The sequence below is a fragment of the Sesamum indicum genome, linkage group LG12, assembly GCF_026168435.1.
Source record: "Sesamum indicum cultivar Baizhima isolate 11 linkage group LG12, ASM2616843v1, whole genome shotgun sequence".
Classification (NCBI taxonomy): Eukaryota; Viridiplantae; Streptophyta; class Magnoliopsida; order Lamiales; family Pedaliaceae; genus Sesamum; species Sesamum indicum.
In genome coordinates, this window is record NC_142668.1 from 12,738,569 (window position 1) to 12,761,431 (window position 22,863).

The 22,863-nt window shown below is 36.3% G+C and overlaps 3 protein-coding genes across 5 annotated transcripts; 1 reads left to right on the forward strand and 2 right to left on the reverse strand.

Moving 5' to 3' along the window:
* Nucleotides 1-632: 632 nt before the first annotated feature.
* LOC105174809 (uncharacterized) lies at nt 633-3,315 on the reverse strand. Its single transcript, XM_088876443.1, has 2 exons — nt 2,018-3,315; nt 633-1,457 (listed from the first exon to the last, which is right to left on the reverse strand). Exons 1-2 carry the CDS (start codon nt 2,679-2,681, stop codon nt 826-828), a joined length of 1,296 nt encoding a protein of 431 aa, XP_088732569.1. The 5' UTR covers nt 2,682-3,315; the 3' UTR covers nt 633-825.
* A 7,127-nt stretch (nt 3,316-10,442) lies between these two features.
* Nucleotides 10,443-11,727, forward strand: LOC105174810 (histone H2A.6). The gene is made up of 2 exons (XM_011097009.3): nt 10,443-10,720; nt 11,222-11,727. Exons 1-2 carry the CDS (start codon nt 10,532-10,534, stop codon nt 11,432-11,434), a joined length of 402 nt encoding a protein of 133 aa, XP_011095311.1. The 5' UTR covers nt 10,443-10,531; the 3' UTR covers nt 11,435-11,727.
* Nucleotides 11,728-12,176: 449 nt separating this feature from the next.
* LOC105175140 (formin-like protein 5) lies at nt 12,177-19,185 on the reverse strand. 3 transcript variants are annotated; one of them, XM_020698199.2, is made up of 7 exons: nt 18,475-19,185; nt 16,855-17,551; nt 16,102-16,765; nt 15,810-16,012; nt 14,252-14,487; nt 12,643-13,508; nt 12,177-12,533 (listed from the first exon to the last, which is right to left on the reverse strand). In XM_020698199.2, the coding sequence occupies exons 1-6, from the start codon at nt 18,625-18,627 to the stop codon at nt 12,660-12,662; spliced, it is 2,802 nt and encodes a 933-aa protein (XP_020553858.2). In that variant the 5' UTR covers nt 18,628-19,185; the 3' UTR covers nt 12,177-12,533; nt 12,643-12,659. The 3 variants fall into 3 exon arrangements, with proteins under 3 accessions (XP_020553858.2, XP_011095788.2, XP_020553859.2); XM_011097486.3 differs by having other exon boundaries at nt 12,177-13,508; nt 18,475-19,184; XM_020698200.2 differs by lacking the exon at nt 18,475-19,185 and adding an exon at nt 17,782-17,954 and having other exon boundaries at nt 12,177-13,508.
* Between the last annotated feature and the right edge of the window lie 3,678 nt (nt 19,186-22,863).

Sequence of the window (22,863 nt, forward strand, 5' to 3'; positions counted from 1 at the left end):
AATTCAAAAAAACATTCAAGTAGAATAACAAGAGAAGATAACCATGTTGGATCCCAACTCTACACCTAATTTCCTTCTCCAAATGAATAGATTCTGTCTGAAATTCCACCGAATACAGCCCATTGTTCTAACAATCTCGTTGTCTGGCATGAAATTACCGTATAAAACTAGAAAAGGACCTGACCTTTATCTCCAGGATTTCATGTCCCTACAGGAGAAGAGTATCTAATAAGAGTTGCTTTATGAAGGAAAACACAACTTTTCAAATGGGAATAGTGAGACAAACAAAACATTGCCTGGACAGCATGACCTGTTATTTACTTGATTCTTGTTCTTTATTTCTGAACTTACAATCTTATGAACCGTAACCATACTACATAGGACCACATGCCTTTCCTAAACCAGTTTCACCATAAATGAGACATGCAACTTGCCTGCTTTTGTTTCCCTCTAATGTGTTATTGTGTCTACCACTTAATGGAAACATGCAAGTTTTCTTTGAGAATTAATTTTTAAAATTTCAAGATTCTCTATAAATAAATTAATATACATAAAAAAACTCAACCCCCCACCCCCAAAAAGAAAAAAGGATTCCCATGTAAGATAGTTGCCAAATCAAATACATTGTAATCTGACTGCAAGAGAACTCAATTTCCAGCAAGAAACAATCACCATAAGGATAGCGCTAAAATTACATGAAGTATAACCAACAAGGTTACAGATTATCCACGGATTGTGCAAGATTCTACAGTTTTCTGATACAAAATTCAGGAATCTCCTGTACCTTTACTAATCTTCATGGTCCGAATATCAACACTTGATTCCTCAGGTTTTGCAAATAACCACAAAACAAGGAAGCAGTGCTTTAGGATTGAGCAAGTAAAGTTCCTCAATGTTGGAATAGAGACCAACTTTACCGGCTAAGGAATCGAACCCCGTCTGGCCGGAAATTTCCTGGATGTTCTCCAGAGGTCGATGCACCCTCCCTGCGATAACTCTGCAAACGATCAATGCTTTCCTTAACGAAGCATCGTCTTCACACATTGCAATGGATTCAAAAGCCCTTCCGCTAGTGGAAGTTGTGAAAACTCCAACTCCATCTTTTAGTTCTCTTTTTGTGGAGAATCCGTCCCTGATAATTCGACATACACAGCATTTGTCAGATACGCAAAGGCTGGAGGATCCATTGATGCCGAGCGAGCATGCTAGCGTCGTACCGTAAAACCTCAAGAGTTCATTCCCATCAGCTAGGCAGCGAGGATGCTTCTTCGGGAGTTTACTTGCCTTGATTTTCACTGTCTCCCTATAATCCTCGAATCGTGCCAGCGTCTTCTGCATATTATGAACTTTCAAAACCCTGTCAATTCTAACGCAGTGGTTTTCAGACTTCAACCAACTTGATCGACAGATGATCTCGACAATTTTCCTAGATGAGTCGCCCTCCACTAGTTCAGTTACTGTGCAAGAACAGAGTGAGTAATATCAGATTAAAACAAGAGAAATCAGGTTTATCATGAAACCTTCATATAAAACAGATAATGTTTGTTCTTTCGTTCTTCCTGTATCATGAAACCTTCATATATAAACAGATAATGTTTGTTCTTCCTTCTTCCTTTTCCTATGAATAAAGTCCAGTTAACATACTTTAGGGTCACAATCTAACACTACAGAGATAGAATAGAGGTATTCTTTCAAGGGCACTAGCTTGAATTCCTGCAAAAGTGTTAGAAATCTCAGCATATGATTCCCTGAATTGAGATCGCAACTTAGGATTGTACAGTACTAGATACAAAGGTTTCTGGTTCCGAGGATTCAACTATATCTGCTTTTCCAGGCTTCAAACATGAAAATAATAAAGACAGCAGTATCAAAGACAAAAACTTTTTCCTTAAAGCCCAAAGGTAAAAGTGTTCAAAAAAGAAACTACCAAGTGCCAGACAAGAATCCAGAAAGTGATTCAAACTTAAGAAACCAAGAAAATGCAAACGGCAAAAGGAATAAATATGAGAATTCTTACCAGCATGCTTGGAGAGGTGATGAGATTCAAGAGCTTCCCACTTTACAAACTGTTCTCCACATTTGTGGCATGTAACTCCACTAGACCCATTACTATCTTTTTCAAAGGATGCCCTTTTTTGGGTGGGAACGCCGTTTCCGAGCCCTTCCCTTTCTGTTAAAAGAGAGGCATTCTTTCTAGGTGGAGTTGCGGAATTCCTGAAAGAAGGATTGAAGTAATGCATTGTGGGGTGCCCTCCGGGACCAGGTGTCCCAGGCCTTAAAGTGCCGACAAAAGTTGAACCGCCGCCTCCGCCTCCGCCTCCACTATCACCGCCGCTGCTATTGTATCCTTCATGAAATCCACCAAAACCAGTGATTTTGAGCTCACATCTTGAGTTGCTCAAAATGACTTCATGGGCTATCGGGTTGAGAAATTCACTGCTCCCAATGGATCTTGGGCTGCAACTTGGGGGCCTCTCCAGGTGCCTCTTGCTTCCATGAATCACGTCTTTCAGATTTGCAATAGACCTGGAACAACCTGACCTGCCTGTTTTCCTGGTCAAGATTGCGCTCAATTGCTTCCTGGTCTTTGGGCTATGTACATCTGATGGCTCTGATTTGCAGTGCAAGGATTTCTTCAAAGAAAACCAAACTGTTGGCGCGTCTCTCTTCTTCTCCCCCATTTGCTCACTACCCACAAAACGCTTCAAAGCTGCTTCTCCATCCTGTTCAAAGCAAGAAACTTTCCCCACCACAGTTGAACAAATGCTTAAAAGCTAATCCCTTCTCAAGACTACTACTATATTTGCTCTCTAACTCCATGAGCCAGAAAAAGCGCTTGATATCAAGACGACACAACTTTCCACTCTTGCCTAACATTAACACTTTGCTGTTGCCTTTTGCTTTTCATTTCCAGCAAAAAGACTGCTACATGATGTGCACAGCAAAAGATAGCTCTTTTACCCTTTATTGGGTGTCTGAAAACAATGAGTAGAGCGAAAGATATTGAACTCAGAGCCAGGAAATAGAAGAGCCCAACATGAAAAAGCCGAAGGATATTGAAGTAAGCATGAGAATCTTGGGTCTAAGAAGAAGATGACAAGGAAGGTGAACTGATGGATAAAAGGACTGCTGCTATGCTTCCAGTGATACTTGAAAAGTAACTGAGTGCAAAAAGACGGAGGCTGTAAGGTAGAGAATTCAGAAGAGTGCAGAGACAGCCTTCCCCTTGAAATTCACTGACATTCTCTTTAATGCTCACCTCAATTTGAATTGAATTTCTTCACGGGATTCAATTCTCCTCTTTCATCAAGACCCATCAAGAATTTATTATGGACTTTTAAAAAAAGATGTTGGCTAATTTATAATAATAATATTTATTTAATAAAATAAATAAATTTAATAAACTTTTCTAAAATTTGTTCCAAACACTCCAATTTTAATTTTTTTTTATTTTTAAATACTTTCAACTTTTATTACTGATTAAACTACGATTTCACTGCAACTTACTGTCATTACAAAAACTAGAAACTATTACAAATACACCTTCTAACAATTAAATCCATCATGTTTTCCTCTAATCAGGAGCATGGGATTGAAGCTTAATATGTGTAATGCAGCTTCAAGTCCGGAAGGAAGACTCAAATTTTTAATTATGAATTGACTTAATTATTAAAGGTCAAATTGAAATCTTTAGCGGCGTGCAATATAATCACTCTTCTACTTAATAATTTACCATCATTCATACATTGCTATCTACTTTACGTTTCTCCCTCCCATACAAAAATTAAAATGTTATACATCCTATAAATTAATGATGTTTCTTTTAACTTTCACTTCTAAAATCGTCCTGAAAAAAGGGAATTCTATTGATATTTTATTCATTTTATTAGTAAATTTGTGTCATTTTTTTTATTATATTGGATTCTCATAAAAGATACATAATTTGCAAATACTCGATTTTTATCTCCCAACCCTTTGAATTGTCGTTATCACAACTAAAACGGGTTGGATTTGTTTATATATGTTGTATTTTTTAGTGTACTTAATATATAGATGTTATTGGTGTAATATCTTTAAAATATAATAAATGATAATATGTTATAGACTTTGCAGTTTTTTGAGTTATCGAATCTTCAGAATTTTGTTTGTGTCCAGTAAATAAATTAATCTGTTAATCAGAATTCGTCAAATTTATTTATATTAACAAAAGAAAATGAATGAGACTTTATATTTAGATTCGATTGATGTATTCTTGATTTATTGCAACAAATATTTTCAAACCAAATGATGTAATTTCACTAACTGGTGGAACGAAAACAAGTATCAAAAATATTAAATGTAATTGTTCAAACTATATAAAATTTAGGGTTAAATCCATTTTGCCCCCCTGTGATATAACAAAATATCAAAAACCCCCTTATGAAATTTTTAATATCAAAAATCACCCCTAGGTTACCAATAAATAATCACACAACCCCCTGGTCAATTTGAATCTATTTTTTTAGAAACAATGACTAAAATACCCTTCTAGTCAAACCGATCAACTAGGCTTATTAATATATAATTATTTTTATTTATAATTTTTAACATATCCTTATAATACATATAATTATAATTTATAAAAAAAATTAAAAAATAACAATTATACCCCATTCCCCCCACCCCCACCCCCACCCCCCAAACCCCCAACCCCCACCGGGCCCACCCCCACCTCCATCTTCTTCCCCACCTCCATCTTCCTTCCCCCTCCCCCACCCCTTCCACCTCCAAACCCCCCCTTCCCTCCCCTCTCCCCTATCCTCCCCCTCCCCTTCCCTCCCCGGCGCCCATTTGGGCGACACCGGCCGCCCAGATCTGGGCGGCCGGCGTCGCCCTCGCTGGATGGGCGACCGCGTCGCCCAGATGATGGGCGACGGCCGTCGCCCATGGTGAGGAGGGCGCCGGCCCTCCTCTTCAGCAGTGGCGGCGACGACGCCGCCGCTACTTTTTTTTTTAAAAAAATTATATATAAAATTACTTTTAATTTAATTAAAATAATATTTTATTATATAAATAATTAAGTAATTATATATAAAAAAATATTTTATTATTAATAGAAATATATCATATTTTAATTAAATAATTATTATATAAAATAATATTTAATTCTTAAATACATATATATAATATTATATGTTAAATGTGAGAGAAGGGCAAAAATGTCAAAAAAAATATATTTTTATAAAAAAATCGCAGTCAAAGCGCGTGTGGCCCAATTTTTGTACGAAGGGGGTTTTTTGAACTTTATTTTATATCATAGGGGGTGTATTTGATACTTTAATTTTCATAGGGGGGTTTTTAAACATTCCTATTATCACAGGGGGGGTCTCTGGATTTTTCCCATAAAATTTATGTGTAATCGAATAGTTAAATTGTCGGTAACATGTAATGTAATAGAAATAGAACAAAAAATCCACTGAGCTATGAGGTCAGATGAATGCATACGACAACGCAAAGGGTGTTGTTGTACGAATTTGCAATTCACGAGTGAAAAAAACAATAATGTAAGACCAAAAACTGCAAAGACAAGTGGTGAAGCTGTAAAAGAAAAGGCTTTATTATATTAGCTTTGAACACCATTCTCTATGCACCTTTTGCATTTAACTTTCTTGTAATAAAAATAGAAGAAATAAAATAAAACGGTGATGAAATAGAGGCATGAATCAATGTAATAAGGGTCCCAGTCATTGATAGCAGTAGTTCTTTGAATTGGGATTTACCATTTATTGCAATGGGCAACCAACCAAGATTGATGAAAGCTGATAAAATACAAGGCACCAACCCCCACCCTCCTTCATTCTTGTATATTAATGTTAGGTAGATTGTTTGTCGTATTTTGATGAAATCTTTCTGTATTAATTTTATAGGCAAAACGCTTATGTATTTTGTAAAATATAGTAAAAGATTCTCTTTATGTTAGAAATTAAAAGAAATTGCCCGACACTCGCCTATATGTAAGTGGACTTCGTTTTTAATCTTTTCTGGAGTTACTGTAAGTGTATAAATGTCTATTTTGCTCATTTTTATATTAAAAAATATTTTAATAATTGATTTATTTAAATATATTTTACTATATATTTGATTAATTTAAATTATTTATTGCTTTCAAAAATATTATAATAAATTATATTCATTTATGAAATATGTTAATTTAAATATAAAAACACCTTAAAAGTATATAAAGATTTTAAAAAACACAATAGAAATTTAAATATACTAAAATCCACTTTTCAGATTAAAATTTATATGAAATATAAAAGTCACTTATAATAATTATATATTATTGACTACATTTAAATTATTATTTAACTTAAATATATTTCAATAAATTTTATTTATTTGTAAAATATCTAATTAAATATAAAAAAATAGATTAATTATTTTAAGTTATATTATTACTAAAAATAATAATTAAATTATTTAATATTTAAATTTTGGAAAAATAAATTTTATGTAAAAGATGCCGACATTACTTAAATTTTAAAACAATACATTAACATAAAAATATATCAAACGGAAAGAGAAGGAAGATGTGCACAAAAGTTAGAGGTATTGATGGTTTTGTTGTTTAGGGAATGTTATGAGATGGAGATGGGATCAAATCATAAATGTATGCCACCTTTAATACAATAGCTGATGTTATTTATATGAATGTGCAGTTATGAGCAACCAAGTGAAACATATTTTATGCTACAACCACTCCCGTCTACAATTTAATCAGACTTAGGCTCCTAAAATATCTACCACTATGAATATCGGTATGGGTAAAAATATTATATCTCAAATATATATTAAATTCAAAATTATTGAATTCGTAAATTTTTCATAGACTGGTCGATTAGATTCACTTAATATCTAAAAAAAATTTAAATTCTTTACATGTTTCACTGAATACCTCTTTTACATATATCAACTTCGACAAACTTTACTGAAAAATTTTAAATTCATGCTGACTGTGATTTTATTTATAGTTAATGACTGAAATTGGCTCCTCAAGACAAATTTAAAATCTTTTGACTACTATAAAAATAAAATAACAACTCACAAATTAATAGAATTCAAATCGATTAATTTTATAGTCACGAGCCCTCAGTTCCCACTAAGATAGGTTTCATTGGCAACAACATTTTGATAAACATAAAGACTCATGTTCATTAAGGAAAGAAATTTGTATACAAGTCCAGACGTGATCCGACCAGCCAAGCCCGTTACTATTATAAGCCGAACCGGAGTGGGCTTGTCCTAACAAGTACAGCCCATTACCCTAGCCCAACGGACATTCCTTGTAATAGAAATTGGACCGAACCCCCTCTTACTTGCTTTCATCAGGTTGAAGGAGATGCTGAAATTGACAAACTCATCACGCCTTCAACGTAAATTGATCCAACTGTGTTGAAACATCATAATTGGAGTTTGCAATTCAGATTTGCACATGACATAAAACACAGTTCAACCTACTAAAAGCCCACGATTCTAATTAGAGGTGGCAATTAGATTCGTATCCAATAGCACTTGCCTCGGATTAGGAGCGGGTTTCGGTCCAAAAAATATTTGTTGGGGTGGATAATGAGTCCTAAAAATTAGGACCCAACCGGATAATATATATAATATATATATTTTATTTTAAAAATATTAATGTGTTCTCGTAGTTGATTAGAGAATGAAGAGAGGTCAGCCTTTTATAGGTACCCCATAACAACACCATAATTACAACATTAAAATTGGGACATAAATATGCAGGTGAAACCACCCCGCTAAAACGACCAATTAAATATTTTAAATGTAATTTTTGAAAAGTTTTGATAAAAATCTATTTGTATTAATGTTCAGTTAAGTGTAAATGTTTGTATTTTAAAAAGATATATCCTAAAACTTTTGCCCAAAAGCCCGTCGCTCGAACCTGGAGCCGAGCCAAGCGGGTCGGGGTGGGCAAGCGCCGTGCTATGGGGCACCCCCATATTTATTCTAGTTTCTATAACACTTCAAACTCAAATTTGGGGATTAAAAAATATGAGTGTACCACACTCATTCCCACAACATCGTATATATTTATCAATTCCCATTATTTTCCTATATGGGACAAACACTTATTTTTTCTCAACCTAATCTATGAATTTTTTCATGTAATTAATTAAAATTACAACATGTGTATACCTTAATACTGATTTTTCTTTATTTCAAATTCGTTGTTTTTTCTATTTTATTTAATATATACATACCACATCTATAAAAATTGTACCATCTATTTTATTTAAGGAAATATTTTATAAATATAACAAATATATATTAATGAAACATAAGATGCAATATAATTTGAAATAAAAAATCCAATCCGCGCTCCACCCAACAATTCAAAACTCCAAAATGCCTAAATTTCCGGCATTGTACATGTTTTAATTATAGTAGGAGGTCAAGATTTTCCTGATATTCCGCCAACATTTATTGCTTTCTTGTCAGTAAAACAACGCTAGCACTCTTTATAATGTACAAACGCGGTATACATAATACAGACGTCTTCGTCTTTCTTTCTTCAGGGTATCAAAGCGTTCTCTTTTATTACTTTCATCAGATCTCATTGAGAAACAAAAATTTATTACTCAAATATTTCGACTAGGAAAACATACAAACTCAAGATCCTTCGAGTTTGTAAAATGCTTCATAGCAACAACTTTGATTTTTTTTATTTTTTTTTCCATCTACAAATTTTGAGAAGATGATTCAAGTACTCTAAATGTTCATCTTCTTCAACTCATCATGGCCCTCAGGTGTTCCGCGAACAAGGTATGCAATTTTGCTACTAAAAATTTCAATTGGTCATCAAAGCCACGAGATATAGACTTCTAAAACTCAGATCGACAAAAATTGACATGAATTTATTTTTGGGTTTGGGTCCTAAAACAAAGTTGGAGAATTTTGATTCGTCATCAAAACTAGGACATGTAGATCTATAAAACTCAGATCTATGAAATTGATATGAATTTATTTCTGAGTTCGAATTCTAAAGTGAAGTTGGAGAACCAACTTTGATCCTCCTATTAAAAATAAACAATTTTATTATTATTTACTTGTAACATTTAAACTAATAAGTTATTTTTTTATAGATTTGTCAAAATAAAAAAATAAATTCATCTATTTAAGTTTTCTATTTTATGAGATCTCTTGCTTGGAATCTTATATGCATTTGTTGGTTATTCTGAATTTTTTCCTCATTTCTACTTTCATTTGACCCCATTTAAATCTTTTTTTTTTCCCAAAAAAATCATGCCTTTCGACGAGTATCTTATTATTAAAATTTTATTTTATTCAAAATTCGATTGATTAATTGTCGGGATATATATTTCTATCATTTATTTGAAAAAGGGACCCCAAATTGTAAACTTAAAAATTTCATTTGACTGATTTCGCGACTTTACACTTCTTCCTCTTTTAGTATTTAGCACTTTCTAGTTGAGGTTTATGAATATGAGATTTGATTTCAGATTTTAAGAAGTGTTGTCCCACTTTATGTAATTTAACAATATTTATCATTATATTGAATATTTATAATTTGATTATTATTGATGAATGTATCAAAAATTCGAATGATATATTGACATAATAATATAATTATTTTTCCACAAAAGAAAATCATAGTGTGTAAATAATACTGATTTGATTCTCTTTTATAAGATTCGATTTATTATTGTATCATTCAGTAAATTTAAATTCAAAAAATAATAAAAGTGGATCATATATCCACATTTGCTTTTTCGATTTATTTAAAAATAAAAATTTACCAATGATGTCTGAATCTAGTGGTTTAGATTTTATGAACAAGTTCAAGGTTATGAATTCGAGTCCCACTGAATGTGTAGGTATTTATCTCACTTTGTAATTTGTCATTGTGATTTGGTTGAATTATTATGTAGTTATTATAATTTGTTTACAGTTATATTGATGTATTAATGAATATTATGTAATTTATTAATTATTATTTATATCATAGTTGATATATTGATTGAATCGATGTAATTAATGATAAAAAAAACAAAAATTGTAAATCCCAAGAGTGAATGAACTTTGACTTATACGCTATTGCTGGTGGATGTTCGTAATATTGCACCAATTCTGCAGATTTTATGTAACGCGTTTGACTCGCGGGGGCAAACAGAAAAGGCAAAGAAATGTGTGGGGGGAAAAATAATAAGGAAAAGTTTAGGGACTGAAACGTGAAATTCGTCATCAGAGTTGGAAAAAACTCTAGCACCAAAACAAAAGGTTCTTAGGCGGTTAAAATCCGCACCTCCAATCTGTCCGTCCATTGGTTCTCTTATCAACGGTGAGAATCGAGGATCCTCTCACTGCCACGCTATTGGTTCATTGTCAAACCCCTACTACTATATAATCCACTCCACAAACCCCTCTCTCTCTATCAATTCATCCTTCTCTTCTGTGTTGCTCGCAAGCAGAAACACAATCCCCTTCCGTGTTTTCAAGTTTTTGGGAGATTGAGATGGCGGGTCGTGGCAAGACACTCGGATCGGGAGCGGCGAAGAAAGCTCAATCGAGAAGCAGCAAGGCGGGCCTCCAATTTCCGGTTGGTCGTATAGCCCGTTTCCTGAAGGCCGGCAAATATGCTGAGCGTGTTGGTGCCGGAGCTCCGGTGTACCTTGCAGCCGTCCTTGAGTACCTCGCAGCAGAGGTAATTATTGTGTATTACGTTTCACGACTTATGTCATACTCGATTTCAAGGTTTTCGAATCTAGGGTTTCGGAATTTTGATTCGTTTCTCGAATTCAGTCCGTTGTAGTTTTTGTGCGTTGTTATTTGCGGTTTTTGGTTATCAATCGGAGTATTTGGTTGCTCTCATCTTATTTTACCTAATTCATCGTCTATAATTGCAAAATCCTCTTTTATTGAGTCTTTCTTCTATTTTCTGCAACCTTTTCCGGAATTTTATTTTCAATTTTTCAAAATTAGTTTTAGCCTAATTACCGTGGTTTTCTTCATCGGAGTTAATTAGCTTCCATCTATATCTCGGTTCACATTAGAACTCTCTTGCATCTGGGATTTTGATATATTTGTTATGGACAACTTTTCAATTTGCAAAATTTCCAAGATTTGCTTTCGAGTTGAGTTAAATATTTCCCCCGATTTCTAGGGTTAAATATAATTCAAATGTCACAATTCGTGTTTACCACAGGTTCTTGAATTGGCTGGAAACGCAGCAAGGGACAACAAGAAGACAAGGATTGTGCCTCGACACATTCAGTTGGCGGTGAGGAACGATGAGGAACTGAGCAAGCTTCTTGGGGATGTGACTATTGCCAATGGTGGAGTTATGCCCAACATTCACAACCTTTTGCTTCCCAAGAAGGCTGGCGGTTCCTCAAAGCCTTCTGTGGATGAGGATTAAACTGGTGTAGAATTGAAAGATACATGACTTTGGAAAAGAAGCAGCGACTGTTTTCTGGTGCTGCAATTAGGTTATGGGAGTGTTAGTTCAATTAGTATTTTAAAATTTTCCCCCTATGTTTCTAGTTCATTTTTGCTGTCCTTTTTAAGGTTTTAGGTGTAGTTGGTGGTAGGGATTGGTTCTGTCAGATTTGTGCTTGTAAATGAATGAAGGGAACTCATGTTTCTGTTTTACTGTAATGAAAAACTAGATTTATGAGATATTGAGGTAATGGGACCTTGTTAATTTGCTAATCTTCCGTTTTCGATACTGAATGCGCTTCTTATTTCTCCATCTGGACGGTGTTTATATGATGCAATATAACTGTGGAAATTCTGCGCATGTAAATTTGTTTATAATTAGTACATTCTGCTCCTTCTTTGGCAAATGGATCGATGAAAGACTAACTGGGGCAATTGTCGATTTATGGCTCAGTTTGTTTTCGTATCCATGGGATTGGTAATGATCCACTCTATGAAAATTTGTTGGTTATCTTCCCTTGAAATGTACCAGCGGAGAAGAGTAGGTGCAGCATAATTCATGATTTTGGTTTCGAGATCGGGCTGCAGTGCGTAGTGAGGAGCTGCTTCATTCTCTATGGATTGTTAAAACAGTCATTCAGGAAAATGAATTTGGTTTACTCACTTGGAACCACATTCTAGTATTCTACCGGATGGTTTCACCATGTGCAAATACAATACAATGAAGAAGAAATTGACAACTGATTCTACTGAATTTGGTGTCAGTTTTTGTACAATGACACTGGGCAGGATATTTTCGAATAATTTACTGGTTAATTCTGGATAATCAAGCTGGAGAAGCATAAGAAGACAAAGAATAACAAAGAACAAAATTGCTAAAGGAAGTTAAAGAACTAAGAAATGAAAATTTCAACGACCGGATTTTTTATGTCCATTTGAAGCTCCAACCTTCAGGAAAACTTGAAGTGGAGGCATCTTTCTGTCTTCACTAAAGTCCGCCCATGGAAGAGACACGGCCAAAAGAGCACTCGAAACAAAGAATAGATATCATTACTGCTTTCTTCGTCTTCCCTAAAACTCTGCAGAGCCAGAAAAATTTACGAACGAGACTACCGAAAGTTAGTTTCACATCCGTAGCGCCTCTAGTTAAACTGATATTGGTGCGAAAAGCTGCAGTGAGTCGCTTACTTGCTCTGAACAGTTTACTACGATTCCTCGTCTGAACTTGATGTATCTATTCGCCTATCAGTGATTGCTGGGAACAGCAGCTGTCGCGGATCCGAGGAAAGAGTTTTCCGTGGATCAGGAGTCACTGCTGTATCTTCGCTCCTAGAGGTCCTACTCGGCTTTCGTGGTGCATTTTTGACTTCTTTACACACTTTATCTAAAATTATAAGGAAATCTCGGACAATGATAAATAATCTCAGACCCTCATCCTTCCCAGAATTTCCATGGAAGTAATCTGCTGTGCTCTTCACCATTGCCATTATCCGCTTCTCTTCTTCGAGCGACCACCTGACATCAACCTCCACATTTTGCACAAAGCTCCTTAATGTTTGGTGAAATCCATTTTCCTCAGGTACATTTTTCATATCTGAGTTCAGGAAATTCCGGGCTTTTACAAGGGCATGACCAAGCTTGGCAACTGTTCCTGTTAAGCTATCAGTGTCTAAAATGGCAGCTCTCTTGACATTCTCAAGCTCGTTGCTCAGACCGGATACCACCTGGAGACCAACGCTCCTTAAGTGCTCATCTGACTCTTCTGTGGGCTCCTCAAGTTGATCATCGGACTTATGGATGGAGATGCTCGGGATCTCTTTGGCTGCTCGAGCAGCTCTTTTGCCTTCTGAACGGATAATCTCCTGGACAACAAAGTGCAACAATGTAGTTTTTCCATCTGTTCCTTTAACATCTGACAACTTCAGAAGTGTATCAAGCTTAAATGCTTGTGCGCCGCCGCGGAATGTTCCATCATTCATACGATTTCCAGTTTTAAGAACGGCCTCCAGGAGTTTGAGAAACAACCTGCTCTTTCGCAACTCTGTGCAGGCAGCCTGAGATGCAGACAACCAGAAGGCATATGATTTTTAGAAAGATTAATCTGACGGAACTTCAGATTTAATGCAGATTATGCTCAAAGAGATGGAAAGTTAATTGCCTGTTACAAAAGGTGTTGAATTCTTTGTTCATGAGTTTTAGAACATGAACTAAAATAACATATCCACGTGGCATGGTTGGATTTAAGAGGGCTAGCAGTTAGCAACTCCAATATGATCAAACTATTTCTGCTACTACTGCATAGATGTTCGTCTATGTTTGGCAGCAAAGCAGCTAGAGTCCAATAAACTAATAGAACAGTTTAAGCAAAGCACGAAAATATCTCAAAATTCTAATGGACAACCAAATTCTCTGCAAGAGTTTATGTGAGGAACCCTGAAGGAAGTTAACCTTATACGAGGACCTGAGCAACCTAAGTAGTGCTTCAATAAGGGTGAAAAGGATAAACTAATTATCAACAAAAGGTTAAAAAAGTTCAGTACGCCTGAGCCTATATCATCAGCAATTCATTGTTAGTTAAGTTGCTCCCCACTCAGTAAGAGTAAGATGCAAAGGGAGAAGGGGCCAGTATAGATCCTGGACCCAACTAGGTTGTCTAGTTTAATAATGTTGAAATTTTTGGTTGCACGAAGTTCATTCAGTACTATAATTTACTTCTCGAAACAGTAGTAAAAGTTCATGCTCAGAAATGTATATGAATTCCTGATGCAATTAGCACTTTAGCAGGTGGGTATCTCACCTCCAACACTGCAAAGGACTCTTTTAATGTTAACATCTCCTCTTGAAGAGTGCACATGAATAGCAACGATTCCAGCCTCTTAAACGCAAATGGAATATCAACCAAGACTTTCAGAAAGCGCTCAGCAGGACCCAGTTGAGAGAGTGGGCCACTATAGAGTCTCAGCTTCAATTCTTCTTCAGCTGTAGGCGCCATTTTTAATAAAGTTTGAATAAGTTCTGAAGGAAGCTCATTACCTGATTCAGCAAAAATGGTTAGCTGTGTTTAGACAAGACAGGATCTACACAAAGAAATAGCATAATTCAACTCCAAGAAACATCATCTCAATGATGAGCATATACCACTATATCACAAATGTTATTGATTACAACCAAACAAATTGGTCCATTCATACATTGCAAAACAATTTCATATTTTTTAAGCAGAGCATTCACCCATTCATGTTTTATTCAAAAACTTTGGATTAGTCCATGTTTTAGCAGCTTTTCTTTCAAGTGTATGTAGGTGAATTAACAGTAATTTGAGGGGGGAATATTCTAGTTAGGTTCATTTGTTATTAAGTTCCATTGCAATACCATGTGAAATGTCATAGATGAAGAAGCATGTTACATAGACCAATGAAGGATGCAACCCAAGAGACCTACTTCCTAACAGGCCATCCTCCTATGAGCAGACCAAGATGAGACAGATTACAAACAGTTGGTCAACATTACATCACAAAACAAAAAACGCAGATATAGTCAAAGAAACATGGCACTTGAGTCATTTGTGTTGTTCCGTTATATCCATACTGCAATGTGGCCAAAAGATAAAAAGGATCGCACAGGTCAAGGCTAAAAGAGAAAAGTATCAGAATACCAGCGGCACTCAGGAGCTCACAATTTTTTATTATTGTGTAGTTTGCCATATTTCAAAGAAGCCAATCGTATAAACAATAAGTGGCAACTCTACAGAATGCATAAAGAGCAAACATCTCAGCTTTTACTCCCCTATGCATATCGGTGTCTTCATTCGTGAGGATAAGCATCACAGAGAACCACAAGGACATTCAAGAAACATCTGATAAGACACGTAGAACGTTAAGCAACAATGGCAGGGGCGGCTGGGTTGGAGTTTGGCTTGCTGGTTTTCTTTGAGGCCACATATACATAATATATTTTTCTCTTGATATCTATTTCTTCATAAAATTGATTTTGTCTTTACTTAAAGTATAAAGCTACACAAAATATTCACTTCTATTTATGCTTTTCATCAAAACTACTTATCTACTCGTTTTGGAAGTTAGTTTCGTAATGAGGCATGAAAGCACCTGTATTCACAGTTTCCTCTGTTCTACAACATTTCACCTTTTATGCGCCTAAGTTAGATCAATTGATCATTCTTTGACTCAATATATCCTTCTCTACAGCAAATAAGATGCCTCTTTGGATAATTGCCACCTCATAAGTGATCTTATAACTTATCTTCCAGAAACTGATATGTGCTGCATAGAATAATTCTACATGTTGCTCATCCTTACTTCTGAAAATTACGAATCCAACGCAAAAAAAAGATTTACCATCTTGTAGGGCATCACAGACTTCCTCTGTAGTCACATTTAAAGCTTTGAGTAGAATTGATAGATTTTGTGACTTTTTGGGATCAATTATTTGAATATATTGGGGTGGAACATCTTGGGATGTAGACTCTTTCTTCGCCTCACTCTTGTTCTTCTCAGTAGGGGCATAGCCAAATAGAGTTTCTATCATCTCTTCATTGAACCTGTTAACAAGAGCGTACTGTATCTATAAGAAGGTTTAACATACGAAATAATTAAGGAAAATAAATAATCAGGGGGAAAATGGACTTACTGGAACGACCCGGATTTAATCTGATGCCAAACCATTGATTGATCAGGGTTGGCCAATACCTTGTCCCAGAAGAATGGCTTCAATTTAGTTTTAGCAGTACCAGCCTCACTCTCTTCAACTGAAGTAGAAGTTGAAGGATGACGTGGTCCAGGAGGTGCAGGTCGAGGGGGTTTCAAGCCAATAGGGGGTGGCCGAGGTGGAGCAACACCAGTACCTGGAGGTGGTGGCGGAAGAGGACCACCTTTAATACCAGAGGGTATAGGAGGTGGAGGAGGTGGTCCAGGTGGCAGAGGGCGTGCGCCACCAGAAGAAGGCCTTATAGGTGGTGGCGGTGGTGGTACAGGAGCTGCGGGAGGGGGTGGTGGAGGAGCTGAATTGCCCAGAGGTGGTTTAGGGGGATCCACCCTTCCAGGAGGTGGCTTCAATGGAGGCAATCCAGGTGCACCCAACATTCCAGGTGGCATCTGTAAAGAATTTCCTGAGTTGGTGGCAGCAATAGCTGTGGTTCCCGTTGGAATATCATTTTTTGAATTGCTCAGAGAATGTGATTCCACATAGAAGTTTCCGCTGACTTTGCTGTGGTTCAATTTGTTCTGCAATGACTGATTGCCAAGCTTTTCTTCATTCAGTGAAGTCCCATGACTGAAGGACTTGTGTGAAGAGGCTAAGAAAATGAGAAACAATAAACAGAAACAATGAGAAAATGCAAAATGGAACTTCAAGATAAAAATCATCAGGAACAAGATAATGTACCAATAGAATAGTCACTTAAGCTTAAGCTGAGAAGAGGACTCTCATCATTTCTACCCCGTCCAGAACCAGTCCCACAGCATCTCCGGCAGAAAAGGAAGAGCAGTACAGCAATAACAAAGGTCACAGAAGCAGTCACGGTGACAGCAATAACAACAGTTTTCTTGCTGGTTTTCTGATTGCCTGACTGTACATCAGAAGCATTAGCAGAAGCATTTCCACTAGATGTAGGCTGCAAGTTTGAGGGGTCCAAATCTCTTGGGAAAAATGGAGGTAATGGAGGACTAGCTGGAACCTCAGTAGGAGATGGTGGAAGTGAAGGTGCTGGAGTAGGTGATGAAACTGTTGGGGATGGAGCAGGTGCTTCTCCAGATGCCTGAGCTAGCATACGTCGTGTAGAAGACCAGTGCCGGTTAAATAGAAACCCGAAATACCTGGTGTACCAAGAATCTAAACCCTTCTCTTCTCCACTATTCACAGGTCGGTAATGATTTTTTCCCCTTACACAATCTATAAGGATTTGATTAACCTGAGGGAGCAATACAGTGACTGTATCATGAATTTTTGTACTGGATGTCCAGCCAATCAAAAGCTTACTACCATCACTTGCCCTCTCCTCCATGAAATGCAATTCAACATCTTGTAATCTTTTCTTGGCATTCAACAACTCAGCCATACAGTTAACCCGTAATAATTCAGCCTGCAATAAGAAATTCCATCAGATTATGCATCGCATTCTAGATCGCAGTATGCGTTATGGACATGTATGCTATATAGAAATAACAAGCATTCAAAAGTGTGCTCAAGCTTTCTCGTGAAGTGCAGGGAAGGCATAGGACACAGTGGAGAACCTTACAATGTCACGAAAAGTGCTCCTAGAGAGGTACAAAATATTTAGGCATGCATCAAAATTTCCATCAGAATTTTCACCTTTAACTTTTCCTCGACATTTCTGCAAAATGATAAAATCCATTCTCCCAGCACATTATTCCCGAAGTACAACAAAGGGATTTTAGAGAAGATAGGACTAGCGCAAGAATTTCTGATTTGTTCAGTTTTCCTTGATACAATAAGTCTAATATCTGTTTAAAAAAAACACTAGGAAAAGGATTACTAAATAATGGAATCATCACATAACAATTATGATCATATCGTTCAACCTGATGTGAAGACAACTATGATCAATTATTGATCATATCCATCATAAAACCCTTAAAACCTCTTTAACTTCAACACTTGCGGAGAAAATACTCCCCATTCCCAGATAAGCGTTCATAAAACCAAGTGACAATGAGAGGAACGGCCAGCATCATCAGAGAAGTTATGCTAGAAAAGTGATGCATATTATGCAAAGAGCTTTCAGAAGCAGAAACACTAACTTATACTGAGCCGTCGCTTGACTACAATTCAAACTACATTATAGGATAAAAAGCAAATAAAACTAGTGTCTTTCCAACAGCAGAAGGCAACTTTACATGTGAACTCATGAACAAGATCAGCAATCATCTTCTACAATATATACATCCAAAAAACAGTAGAAGCATCTGAAGCTCAGCCAATATATCAGGAAGAAATCTCTCAATGCACATAAAGTAGACTCAAACAAGAGTAAGAGCTATATACCATCTCCTGATTTATCACGCCTGACTCCAACAGATAAGCCAGCAAGGGTTCATGTCCCTCCCTCTTGCTTTCCACACCGGTTGCCAGCACAGCAAAACTCAGAAAAACAAAAGCCAAACAATAAAGAACTCCTCCCTTTTCTTGAATCCTCATCTTTCCAATTGTATAGAATACTTCTCATAGCATTAGATCAACTATGAAACTAAACTGGCACCAATGCCCTTTACTTTCCAATTGCCCAACTCCTAAAATAACATGAAAAGTTCAAATCTTTGCAAGATTTTTATACCAAACTGCACTCAAATAGTCTCCAAGAACAGCTTCCCAATGACCCAAACGCTGACTTCAACCAAAAATGTTGATGGCCCTCCTCAAAGTTTCCACCAAAAAGCTCAAAAGTTCGTTCAAATCTCACTTCAGAAGAGGCAAAAAACTGCACAAACCAAAAATGCGGACAAAAACCCAAGAAATGGGATGCTGAAGCACTCAAAAGACGATAAATTCTTGAATCGAAGAAGAGGGATGGATTCCTTAACTTGAGGGGTTTTGATTGCGTGAGAAACAGATCCACCAATGGGCGTCAAATGTGAAAAAGTAGAAATGGGCAGAAACAGCACAGCGCGTGAGTTGACCAGGAAAATTCTTCAGTAAATGCATTTCCATTTTCCTGTGTGCTGAGGTTTACACGAAAGCTGACAAGTTTTTTCATCACTATTTTTATACCCTTTTCTTGTTTCTTTTATTTGTGAGTTTCTAGCAGCACCGAATTTCCAGCTAATCAGAAATTTCCCCCCTTTTGATTTCTTTTTTTTCTTCGGTTTTCTTACAGCTACGAGAGAGGGGCACGCGAAGAGGTAAGAGGACCGTTATTTCAGACAAAAATCTTGAATTCAGGATAATGTTTTCAAAACTTCAGCTTGTTTAATCAGATAATATTTCTAAATTATTTGGAGTAAATCGATTATATTATAAATTTTAATTTATCAGTATTTATTATTAATTCTGACATCATCATCGTATAAACTCAATTGCTCCAATTGCAATGAGCTTCATTGGCCAAAAGTTTTTCAACTGTCCATTCAAAGATTCAGTATCCCACAAATAAAAGAATCGAAAAATATATTTTACAAATTTTATTATGAAATGACGGTAACATATTAATTTACTTTGGTGGTCAGTACAATTAAAACTTCGTAATTAGATATTATAAATTCGAGCCCCACACCAGTGTTTTCTATCATTTTTTTACTTGTTTTGATTGAATAAATATTTCAATTTAAAATTATTAATATATTTAATCAGTTAAATTCAAATGATACAATAAACTAATCTTAAAAACAACAAATTGCGCATAGGCCTAAACAAAAATTGGTGCTTCCAAATTTGACCACCATGGTGGAAGGGGTCCAAGTGAGTTATCTAATTCGGGTGGGAAATTGAACATAACAATATTATTACAATCATTCCATCCCTGCTAATTCTTTATGTAATAAATAGGGAACCGTCAGTAAGATCTCGTTTAATTAATAAGATTGATGTTTCATAATTTAAAATTTATGAATTGAAGTAATTATTTATTTATTTATTTCATTAATTGTCATTAATATATATATATATAGGGAGTAGGTATGTGATATGTGTGGTAGTGTTGCAGCTTCATCCCACTACTGGTCATTAGCTATTGATTAAACAACATTAATGATAGATGGATGGAAAAGCATATGGGCAGTATAAAATTATTCTCTGGCTTGGCTGCTTTTTGGCTCTCATTACAATAATTGAAATGAAGCAGTGACGGGCTTTATTGCGCTAGTGCTTCCACTTCCCCACCCAATAATTGTTGCACTGTGATTGTCTTGTTCATTAATCCATTTAGGACAGATTAATATATTATTTACTAATTTCAATTTTTTTTTATTATAAGGCTGACTATTTTTTATTTTTATTTTTGGTTGACTCTTCCACATGTGTGTTTATTTAGATTGGATGAAATTATTGATTATTTGTAAAAATTACTGTATTGGCTCGAGAAAAAACAAAATCTCGTGTCTTGTTACGCTAGTGAATTTTTGAGGTTGCGTACAATTCTATCTTCATTTCAATGAAAGAATTCATATGTCTCTCCCAACAAAACCTTGCCCTTGTGTTTGTTTGTTTTTGTGGAAGATCGACAAGTTTAATGATAGCAATATAGTGGCTGAAGAACTAAATGATCGAAGATCTCGAAACTGCAAATGAAACACAAAAAAAGATTTTTGAGTTATGAAAATATTCATTTAATTATTTTAATTATTAAAAAATAATAAATAAAAGAAAAAAATGGAAAAAATATGAAGACACATTGGACAAGTGAGAGAAATATATGGAATAATATTTTTATTTTTTATGCATATTTATTTTATTATCAATCAGTAATATTATACGTTCCAAAAGTTTGAGAAAGCATCTTGAAAAATTGGAGGGTTCACGTTCAAATTCCTTATTTTCCAACAAAAATATTATATAGACATGAGCATTGCGTCTTTATGAGCACTTCCGTGCGAGTTATAAGATGGAGGGACGTTGATGTTTTTCAGTAACGCCCTGTGAATTGTCTTCCCACAAGCATCAAAATCGGACAAATGAACTTTGGGACAATGCACTCTCTCCTGTCCTGTTATCGCTCTTATTTCAATAAACTCTTTCATATCAGATAAACAAAAATGAGAATACACATTTATGCAAGCACACAAAAATATTACAAAGGACATAAATAGACCACAAAGACGCACAATACCCATAATGAGCATAAAATATTGCGAAACTATGGTGACATCCTGCACGAGAAAAAAACTTGTGTAGATAGAAATGAAAACTTAAAAATTGAAGGAGAATGGCAAATGTAATAAGGCGGAGATGACATTCATCGGCGCAGAAGATAAAATCAACACCTCACTTCTTCTATGTTCAAAATAGAAGTATGACATGTCCTACCGTGACACACACACACACACCTCATACACACACACACACACCTCATACACACACGCGTGCACCCCCCCCCCACACACCCCACACGCACACACACATATACACATACCCATCGCACAAACACACCCACACACACACACCCCACACACACACCCCACACACACATACCCACACACCACACACACAAAAAAAATACGGAAACTGAATAATATTAATGACAAAATCATTGCCCCTAATACAATTATATATATAAAACACACTGAAAAAATGTTGCAATCTTCTTTGCTCCAATAATAGCACTGGGTTCAAAAGACACGCAATAGTTAAGCTCTTCTTGACGTCCCCAGGCAGGCTACCCACAAAGCATCGAATAGCAACCAACAAGTAAAACAACTCTAAACTCACAAATGCACTAAACAAATGCATTGTCCACTAAGCTAAAGTGGTTTTCATCAAGAAGCTCATCAATCACCAGATTAAAGATTGAATAGGGCATAAACTACTGCGAAACTATAGTGACATCCTGCACGAAAAAAAAGGTTGTATAGATAGAAATGAAGACTTAGAAATTGAAGGAGAATGACAAATGTAACAAGACACAATGGCATTCGTTGGCGCAGAAGATTAAAATAACACATCACTTCTTCTATGTTCAAAATTGAAGTAAAACATGTTCTATAGACACACACACACACACACCTCATACACACACGCGCGCACCTCCCCACACACACACCCCCACACACACACCCCCCCACACACACACATATACACATACCTATCGCAAAAACACACCCACACGCACACACCCATCCCACACACACACCCACACGCACACACACACACATCCCACACACACACACACACACACACCCACACACACACACACACATATACACACCCACCCACACACACACATACACACACCCACACATACACACACCCCACACACATATACCCACACACCACACACAAAAAAAAATACGGACATACAAGAAAATGGCAAAGCTGGAACAAGGAGTGAGCATCATTAAGCAAAACTTCTACCGTCACACACACACCACACACCAAACATGTTCTACCGTCACACCACACACACACACACCTCATACACACACGCGCGCACCCCCCCACACACACACCGCACACGCACACACACACCCACACACCACACACACACACACACACACACACACCCATCCCCCACACACACCCACACGCACACACACATACACAAACACCCACACGCATACACACACACACATCCCACACACACACACACATACACACACCCACACACACACACACATACACACACCCACACACACACACACACACCCCACACATATACCCACACACCACACACAAAAAAAATATGGACATACAAGAAAATAGAAAAGCTGGAAAAAGGAGTGGACA

What these genes read in the sequence shown, in the direction of transcription:
- LOC105174809 (XM_088876443.1), bottom strand. Translation starts at nt 2,681, where the DNA reads ATGGGGGAGAAGAAGAGAGACGCGCCAACAGTTTGGTTTTCTTTGAAG. An exon ending in TCACCTCTCCAAGCATGCTG is followed by an intron (nt 1,458 to 2,017) that starts GTAAGAATTCTC and finishes GTTCTTGCACAG; the next exon opens with TAACTGAACTAGTGGAGGGC.
- LOC105174810 (XM_011097009.3), top strand. Translation starts at nt 10,532, where the DNA reads ATGGCGGGTCGTGGCAAGACACTCGGATCGGGAGCGGCGAAGAAAGCT. An exon ending in TTGAGTACCTCGCAGCAGAG is followed by an intron (nt 10,721 to 11,221) that starts GTAATTATTGTG and finishes TGTTTACCACAG; the next exon opens with GTTCTTGAATTGGCTGGAAA.
- LOC105175140 (XM_020698199.2), bottom strand. Translation starts at nt 18,627, where the DNA reads ATGAGGATTCAAGAAAAGGGAGGAGTTCTTTATTGTTTGGCTTTTGTT. An exon ending in CTTAAGTGACTATTCTATTG is followed by an intron (nt 16,766 to 16,854) that starts GTACATTATCTT and finishes TCATTTTCTTAG; the next exon opens with CCTCTTCACACAAGTCCTTC. An exon ending in ATTAAATCCGGGTCGTTCCA is followed by an intron (nt 16,013 to 16,101) that starts GTAAGTCCATTT and finishes TCTTGTTAACAG; the next exon opens with GTTCAATGAAGAGATGATAG.